The sequence below is a fragment of the Lingula anatina genome, chromosome 4 (genome assembly GCF_051362555.1).
Source record: "Lingula anatina isolate TDL-2025a chromosome 4, LinAna3.0, whole genome shotgun sequence".
NCBI classification, from domain to species: Eukaryota; Metazoa; Brachiopoda; class Lingulata; order Lingulida; family Lingulidae; genus Lingula; species Lingula anatina.
The window spans coordinates 28,704,399-28,713,344 of NC_141770.1; the positions used below are offsets into that span (position 1 = coordinate 28,704,399).

Sequence of the window (8,946 nt, forward strand, 5' to 3'; positions counted from 1 at the left end):
CAGTTCTGTAAGTTTCAAGTCAAAAGGTAAAATGGTTTTCCACTTATCGTGTTATCGGTAAAAGTGCACGGCGACGGCGACGACGGCGACGACAGACGCAGATGATGGCTATATGTACAGACACATCTGTGTCTGTACATAAAAATAGCCTCTGAACATTTATCATGGACCCAACACCTAACCTTGATGAATCTTCTGGGACCATCAGAATTGAATTAAAAAATGCGGAATTCTGCTTTTTCGCGGAAAAATCTCGTCTGCTTTAACCTAAGCTGGGTGAAATATGGGTGTATTAGTGCTAGTAAAGATGCAAACTTTTTGAGAAAAAGACCCCCCCCCCCCCCCCCCCCCGGCTTACAAATTGCAGGTTTCAGGCAAGTTAACACTACTGCCCTGAATCACGACACTTTCATACCTTCTTCCTGCGAAGGGACCACATAAATGGATCCTTCCGTCGAAACGACATTTTTCTGTCCCAGACTCCCTGTTCAAGTCACTCTTATTGATAAATCACTCCCTCAATAGGGGCAAATCAATATGACACTTTGAAGCCTGGTGAGTAATAATAACAATATAACCTAAACTTCCGCAGTGTCACACACACATTGTCCTCTGTCCATCATCCCATGACTGGGGTCAAATGACACTCTTATCTCTCAGGGAAATACACTGTGGATACATATAGTAATACATACATGATATAGAAGTTGTTAATGCTCAGTGCTGACCTGTGGGTCAAGTGATGTATTTAACTGGGGTATTTACTGAGATGAACATGCCTGACAAGTCTTCTGTGCCATTTATTGCTTAATATAATGTGGAGTTTTATCGCAGATGGATGCACTAATGAGGCTGTGATTTAGTAACTTATATCAGTACTGTACTGTATACAAGTAAGTCTACTCATTATATATATTAAATGTATCTTCATATTGCAGTATAAACATCCAATTACACAATAGTAATATCTGATATACTAGTACACTGTAATTGTCCAGCACTGACCTGTGGTCAAGCCCTTAGTCAGGGTGTTTATTTAGATGGACATGCCTGGCAAGTTGTCTATATACATCATCATTTCAGTAATGTCTGAGTCACATGCTATCTCACACCTCAGGTTCTGTTCACATTGATTTAAGTCCCACTGCTTTGATGATACGTATAATTTTTGAAAAGATTATTTGTTTTCATGCCAAAATACTAAAATCTGTAAACTTAATATCAACTATAATGAAAATGTAACAATGACATCACATTTATAATAAAAAATTCTCTTGGTCACTACATTAGTGGACAGATCTTTAGATATATCTGAATCCAAGATATACAAAGTTATTCATATTACATAGTGGTAAAAAATGCTCATCACTTTTCTGTACTCAATGACATCTTGACTATCATTTATTTTGATATCTTGAGGTAAGTACTCTCATGAGAGATGATTTATGGCCCAATCTCATCCATACAGGTTTTTATGTAATAGTGGGAACACTTCATTTCCCTATTACGGATAATATATATGGGTTATCATATTTATATCTAGAACAGACTTGGACAGTGAACATCACAGATGTATATTTAGAGAGAGAAACAAAAGGCACAGCCATTCAGTGACTGGTGTCTGCTGAGCTGCAGGTATGTATCACTAGTATATGAAACAATATTAAACATTATCAATAGAAATTAACAGTAAGAGTAACTTTTGAAAACATCTTACAAAGTCTGACAATTAAGAAGATAAGTATTAGTACAAGTAGTGATTTGAAAAAAGTTCGTGTTAACAATACCATAGGTTACTAGTAATTGGTGAAATAGCTGATTAAGAAAAGGATGGTAATTCTAACAATTATTTAATAAATTATCGGATTATTATTGTTTTGTTTCTGAAAATAAGGCTCCTGACTACAATAAGTATAATGCTTCGTGAACATGAAGCAAAAATGAACATAGGTTGATTAGTCCTCAGTATTTCCTAACACACTGACTCATAAACACTTGACTCTCTCAGTGTGTTAGAGAAGACGCTGTTTTATATATATATCCTCAACTAGCACAATACTGAACTCACTGGAACAACATCAATTTATTTGCTGTACATATTTCAGTTTGACTGGACATAAAGTTTCTAGGAAGACATTTCCAGCAAAAGTTAACCCCCCACATTTTTTAGTCTGGCATAACATCAAATCTATCCTGAAATTGTGCTTCGAGACATATAATCACAGAGTGAGCCAAGAAATGCTTTTTTCTTACCTTCCCACCCTCCACGTTCACCGTAAAATGTCTGCCCTCCATTTTGGTTTTACATTCTGAGCTCAGCCTTTTCCCAAGGCCCACTTTTTCCGAAAAAAAAAAAAAAAGCCAAACTCCCCCACACAGCCCCATTGGAAATACCTGGCTACAGGCCTGTGAAAAGATTACCAAAATAACATATTTTTAACATTATACTCACATCATCAAGTTTAATTGTTGCCAATGTGTTCACATAGTCCTTGAACTTATCTCTGTTCACCCCTGTAAAAAATAATAAAACATTTATTTTAAAATAAACTTCAATTAATGATTTTAACAGTGCATATTAAAATAAATTGATGGATGAATGGAGAGACAAATATATAAAAAATAAATAATGAATGTATAAATGTTTTTTTTTTTAATGTACTTCTAGATTTTTCAACAGGAAAATTTAAGAGTACAGTGCATGTACTATACAAGTAAAAAGTCAGCCATAATTGGGAAAACATTACAGCTTGAGGTTGTTATCTGATGAGACCACATTCATTTCCAGTTTGAACAGAAGAAGCTATAGATCAGATTATACAGTGGTTATAAGGTCAATAGTCAATACTTCCTTGTGTGTTATGCAATTCCGGTCTTTCCCAGCAGCAGCATACCATTTTGCCAGACCACATTTCCTCTTGCTACATCTGTTTTTAACAATTAACAAAGTATAAACTGTACCTCTGTAGCATTTTTTGGGGAAATTACAGGTCAAACTTGTCCAGGGATCAAAGCTGGACCACTTGCTTACCATGATAGTGCTCTACCACTGACTTACCTAACCAAGGTAAACCCCAAACCAGACACTACGCCTTCTTGCATGCCTAAACTTCCTTTCAGTGAAAGTTTCACTACTAGTACTACTAGTAGCCCCATTTATACTGTCTGACACAGTGTCTACCTCGGAATGAAACACAGATAGATTTGTAATGACTCAAAAGTCATCAATTTTCTTTACTTATCTTAAAACTAGAAGACTTAACTGGTAATGAAAATGACATCCAACAGCAGCTAGCCTCTCCCTCCCTCCCCCACCCCCCAACCACACACAAACAAACACACAATTTCCACTTTCAGAATTTCAAACGTAATTGAGAAAATGAAGCAGTTCTGTAGTCCTGCTGAGTGTCTGAGTTCGTAGAGCTTAATTCTCTCGATCGGCCATTCATTCCATAGTTTAAGGTACAAAATTAATTATCAATTTTGAATTAGTCAAGTTTCACGTAAGCCGTCGCCTTTTGCCTTGGGGATACGTGTGATAATGACACCCTGCCTTGTTTCGAAAAAGTTTACCCTCACCTTTCTCGACAGGATCGTTCAGATAATGCTTAAACTGAGCTACGAGTTGGTGGTTTTTGACTTTCCCATTTTTCTGGAGCATGAAATCTCTGACACTTTGTAAACAAAATCCGCCTGGTTCCATTTCAGCGGATTGCCTTATTTACCGTTAAATTATTAGTTTCGCATTATAATTCAACCCTTGTTTTGTTTTGAGAACATTTTCATTGTAAAATTGTATGCACATGAAACTACTGTTGTCAAACATATATAGCTGTTTCAAGTTCATTTTTATATGTGCCGTTTACGTCAAGTGATATTTATCTAAACTAAAGTTAGAATAAAGACTAACTCTGTCAGTTGCGAAGGTGGAGAGATACAGTCGTTACACCACATGCGTCTAAGTTTCAGTCATTTAACAGCAATCATGTGAGTGAACACTCTAATTCTGAAAGTGATTTCGGGCAATTGAACTTGTTTTGTATTCTTTGGACGTGTCAGAAGACCTATGGCAGTTTTCATGAGGAGATTGCCACTTGGTCGATGGCTCTCACGTTGGACGAAGGACGAATTCTCCTCGGTTGCGATTTGTAGGTCAGGTAAACCTCCACAGCGTGAAAATAACCTGCGCAGGTATCGTTACTCGGGGATAGACTTCCCTAAGTTCAACAAACAGCGAGTGACGTCTATGTTAAGAGCCAGAGAACAGACTGTCCCTATTGAGAAAGGTTCCATTCTGTACTACGAGTCAAATTTCCTCCCCTCTAATGACCCCATAGAAGATCGGCATTCCGTGGCGCGCTGTCTCCAAACCGACGCCATGCTGTTTGGCGTTTTTGACGGCCACGCAGGAGACTCATGCGCCCAGATAATCAGCGAGAGGCTGTTCGATTACATAGCAGTGTCTCTCATGCCTCCTGAAGTTTTGGATCAATTCTGCAAATCTTTTCTGAGCAGAGGGATAACGCTTGACCTGCTGCAGTGGTACTACCACAAGAAAACTTCGCATTATGATGCATTGCTGGGTGTGCATAAAAACAACCTTCATCGTTTCGCAGTAGAAACTCTGTCCACCCTCGAGGATGAATTCTCCTTGGCGTCTGCCTTGGAAGGTGCATTTGTACGCTTAGATAATGATATATCTAGCATGGCAATGCCGAGTAACAATAATGGACTGATCAACTCACAGCTGTTAAATATAGCCCTAGCAGGCTCATGTGCTATAGTTGCCCATGTGAATGGACCACATTTGCACGTTGCCAATAGTGGGGACTGTAAGGCTATACTGGGACGCATGAGTTCAGGCGGGAACATTAAATTTATTCCACTTTCAAATGATCACAGTGCAAATAACCCAAAGGAAGTGGAACGAATCAGGCGCGAACACCCCCCTAATGAGAATGTCATAAGGAACCAGAGGCTCATGGGAAATTTGGCTCCTCTGAGAGCTTTTGGCGATGTTTGTTATAAATGGCCAAGTAAAGAGTTGGCATATGTGACAAAGCATGCCGGGAAGCTCAATAATCCGTATGCAGTGATGCTTTCAAACTACTATACACCGCCTTACTTGACAGCTAAACCAGAAGTGATATCATACCGTCTGACTCCAGCAGATCGTTTTATGATCCTAGCGACAGATGGATTATGGGATATGTTGACCCCAGAAAAGGTCACACATCTTATTAGCGAACACATGATGGGGAAACAGACATGGACAAAATACGAAGCCGCAGGGACTTTGACTCTAGGAAAGATCAATTCAGATCTCCGCAAGAGAAGAGTTGGTCTGGAGTATAAACCTGAGGATATTAATGTCGCAACACATCTGCTGCGTCACGCTCTGGGAGGAAACAATGGCGAGAATGTCACCCATTCCAAGTTGTCTGCGTTTCTTTCTCTGCCGCCAGAATTGAGCAGGTCGTTCAGGGATGATATCACAATGATAATTGTGTTCTTTGATGATAACTATCTTAGGGATTATTCATCTGTCAGTGAGCCTTTCTATTGAAGTGATGTGAATGTAGGTTATGATACAGATTTATTAAGCTAATGTATACTTGCACACACAAAATAAAATTTAAATTGTGAAGTGTTTGGACTAGTGTAAATGTTGGATATATTTTCTTTTTTTATCAGAGTGAAAATGCTCAGAAAATTGTTAGCTCTGATGAGCAACTGCCAGTTAAAGTTTTTTAATTAGGAATTCCTTAGTATAGGTTGTTATTATTATTATTATTATTATTATTATTATTATTATAAGCAGTCTGTGACTTTATCTCTACCCTAGATGCCAGTAAAACCAGACATGAGCTTTTTCTGTGGAAATTCAATTCTAAGGCAGCTCCTGAACCTCCAACCAGTTAGGTGTTGGGTCCCATGATATATATATATATATATATATATATATATATATATATATATATATATATTTTTTTTTTTTTTTTTAACTGAAACCTGAAGCCAGACCAGTAAATGTTTGTCAGTTTTCTAAGCTACTATCCTCTTTTACTGTTAATAGTTGCTTAGAGTCTCAGAGGGTTAGTACTCAGTAGGCTAAAACACTGCACAACCTGATCAAATGGATGTCAGCTGTTGGACCTGTAAACGTCTTTTTGGCCTTCTTTGTCTACGCAACTGACAAAAGTTTCCAATACAATTATTGTAAGAAGTACAGGGTGAGAGGCAGGATGTTTCCTGTAAAGTGAGATATTTCACTTATATTACATGTATTTTTACTTGTATTTATAAGGATAAATATTCCCGTAATACCGTATGAATACACAAAAGGTGAGGGAATTTTAATTATTGAGGGGCAGAAATGAAGGCAACTCTGTACAATGTACAGAAATGTTTGTCTACAAAGTGCAAATTGTATTTGATATGATATTAGTTTCATAGTCACATTTCTTCAGGGAGTATCACAAAAAGCAGCTAACTTGAACCAAAACTTACATCTGTTTATCACGTATTCTATATCACAAGCTATTGGTAGCAAAATGTTTTGCTTTCCTGGGAGTGAATGTTCTAAATCATCCAGTAGTAGTGTGTTATCACATTAGAGGAAAAAATCGAACCTAATACTGAACTTGTGAAGTAATAAAGAATGGTTCAATATTGTTATAGGTGCCTTCATTGAAAAAAAGGCAGGCTAGGGGCCGAAAGCTTGGGTAAGCAAGTACTAGTACATCTTAATAGTAGTCTAGGATCTTCATAGATGCATCAGTATAATAACTTATTTACTTTTCCGTGAAAATGATGCTAAATTTGCATGTGTCTGACAAATTAAAACTTACTTGCAATTTTTCTCTGTGTATACCAGAGGTCCCAGAGGTGCATGAGTGTCCGTGTTTTGTATTTCATTATAGATCAGAATTAATGTAGTCTGATGTGTAGTTAATCCACTGTTATAACATTAGTGAGTGATTTTTGTATTCACCTGCTGAATTCTATCACAATAAGACAATTTAGCAGTATGGCTGTTAACATAGTACTTCAAGTTTTGCATTTTTATTGTTGATATTTTAAGCATGTTATGGATAGAGTTTGTGTAAATAGAATTTGAAAATGTTTGCTACAGAGACTCCTTTACAATGAGGGTTTTGCTCAATGTTGCACAACAAAATGGAAGAATCTCCGCAGCTAATTACCAGACAGTTGTTATCGTTGTTGCTGTAAAGTGGTTCTGATGTTGTTCCCTATCTCTGTATATTGTTATTGATTACTGTACTGTACAAATGTGGTGCTACTATAATACTGTAATATTAATATGCCAAGGTTACAACTAGAATCCAGTAGAAAACCCAAGATCAATTTTCTCAAGCAGTAGAAAGGCCATAATTTGATTGATTTTTAATGTCACTGAATTACCTGGATGATCATGATGATATTCCAGTGTATGTCTCTAGTCTGCAGTTCTGTGGGAAGTTCCATTGTAATCATTTCTGTTCTGTGGGAACATTTCACAATGAAATCTGACAACCAGCCAACAAACTCCATGGAGAGTCACTGAATACAAATTAGATTACCATGCGCCCTGGTGTTGAGTAGAACACAGAGAAATGTGATTACACCACTATGTTGGAAACGAGAAGACTTGTTAACCTGTTAATCTGACTGCATTCAGCGAAAGTCCCCGAGAAGTTATGGTGCATTAGCAAGATCAACAGGTGTTATTGTGAATGGACCCTTTGTTAGTCCTGAAGTTAGTGATCCCTTACACACTAGTTTGGTCATGTTGCTCACTGTTAGAGAGCATTCACAACAATGATGATCTGCGGACTAACTAACAAATATGGCGCACACTTGACAATGGATTCCCGCCTCCAACACACATCGTCCCAGCAGGGGCAGAGCAATTAAATCTCGGTACTACGGTTTCAAGTGGGTGGCACCATATTTGATCTGTAGACAAGTTAGTCCATGGATCAACTGGTTCTGAATGCTCCCTTAAACACCCTGAGTGTGAGAGTGTACTGGACACCTCTTCCAGAAACCGGAAACAACAAAAACATGCTGATGACAGACATTAGTTTCCAGTAACCTCTGAAACTCAGGGCGCCTTTTGACCCTCACTTACATAGGAGTTATGTAGAGTCAGTGTATGTAATGGCAATTTTTAAAAAGTTGGTCATTTTAAAAAAGAAAAAAAGTTATCAATTCATTATAGACAGTTGGGTTTTTTATATGCCATATTTACACAAGCTGTTGAAAAAAAAAAACTATCGCCATAATGTCAGTTGTAAATAACTTCCGATATTGTTTTTAATAAACAAATGTCAACAAAAATTAAAATGTCTGATTAATTATGAAGGTTTTTTTTTTTTTTAATCTTGGAATAACATTTATCAATTCTGCATAATACAGTATGCGATTGTGGAGATGAAAGAGAAGGGGATTGATCCAAGCCTGGAAAATTCTACTCTTAACCCAGCAGGAGGAGTCATTTCAAATTACTGAGAGGTTGAAACAGTGCATAAGCTTAGAAAACTTACTGTCAGTGATGAATATTCTAAAACTCAAAATGGGAAAGGAAGGAAATAGTGATTACAATGTTTTACGTTTTAACACACACACACACACACACACACACACACACACACAAAAAAAAAAAAAAAAAAAAAAAATGCTGTGCATATATTTCGTCCACAAACTGAGACAAAAATTCCCATCCTATCAGCAAAGGATTCTCACTATGAATACACTCAATATACCTCAAGACCCACTTTCACAAAATAAATTTAGGTTGGCATTTAATGTTATCTATCAAATTAATTTAGTTGTTTGGTAATTTCAAATTATCCTACTAAAATAACTTACCTGATGACCCATGGTCAAAATAGACGCACCTTTATGGCTAGTCTGGTATTTATTCCTGAGTTCTTGTTATTA

The 8,946-nt window shown here is 37.2% G+C and overlaps 2 protein-coding genes across 3 annotated transcripts in view; one reads left to right on the top strand and one right to left on the bottom strand.

The window, feature by feature from the left end:
* The window catches only part of LOC106171560 (uncharacterized), a 31,771-nt gene extending 28,020 nt beyond the window's left edge, over positions 1–3,751 (bottom strand). Inside the window, exons 1-2 of one of the 2 annotated variants that reach the window (XM_087011845.1) lie at positions 3,580–3,751; positions 2,453–2,514 (exon numbers count right to left, since the gene is read on the bottom strand). In XM_087011845.1, coding sequence (XP_086867971.1) covers positions 2,453–2,514; positions 3,580–3,703 — 186 coding nt within the window. In that variant the 5' untranslated portion in view covers positions 3,704–3,751. Of the gene's footprint in view, positions 1–415; positions 626–2,452; positions 2,515–3,579 lie in introns of those variants that run through there. The other variant, XM_087011846.1, reaches the window with a different exon arrangement.
* Positions 3,752–3,891: 140 nt separating this feature from the next.
* On the top strand, positions 3,892–8,349 carry LOC106171574 (pyruvate dehydrogenase [acetyl-transferring]-phosphatase 1, mitochondrial). The gene has a single exon (XM_087011847.1). It carries the CDS (start codon positions 4,067–4,069, stop codon positions 5,564–5,566), a length of 1,500 nt encoding a protein of 499 aa, XP_086867973.1. The 5' UTR covers positions 3,892–4,066; the 3' UTR covers positions 5,567–8,349.
* Positions 8,350–8,946: the final 597 nt, after the last annotated feature.

Coding starts and splice junctions, on each gene's coding strand:
- LOC106171574 (XM_087011847.1), top strand. CDS start 4,067: ATGGCAGTTTTCATGAGGAGATTGCCACTTGGTCGATGGCTCTCACGT.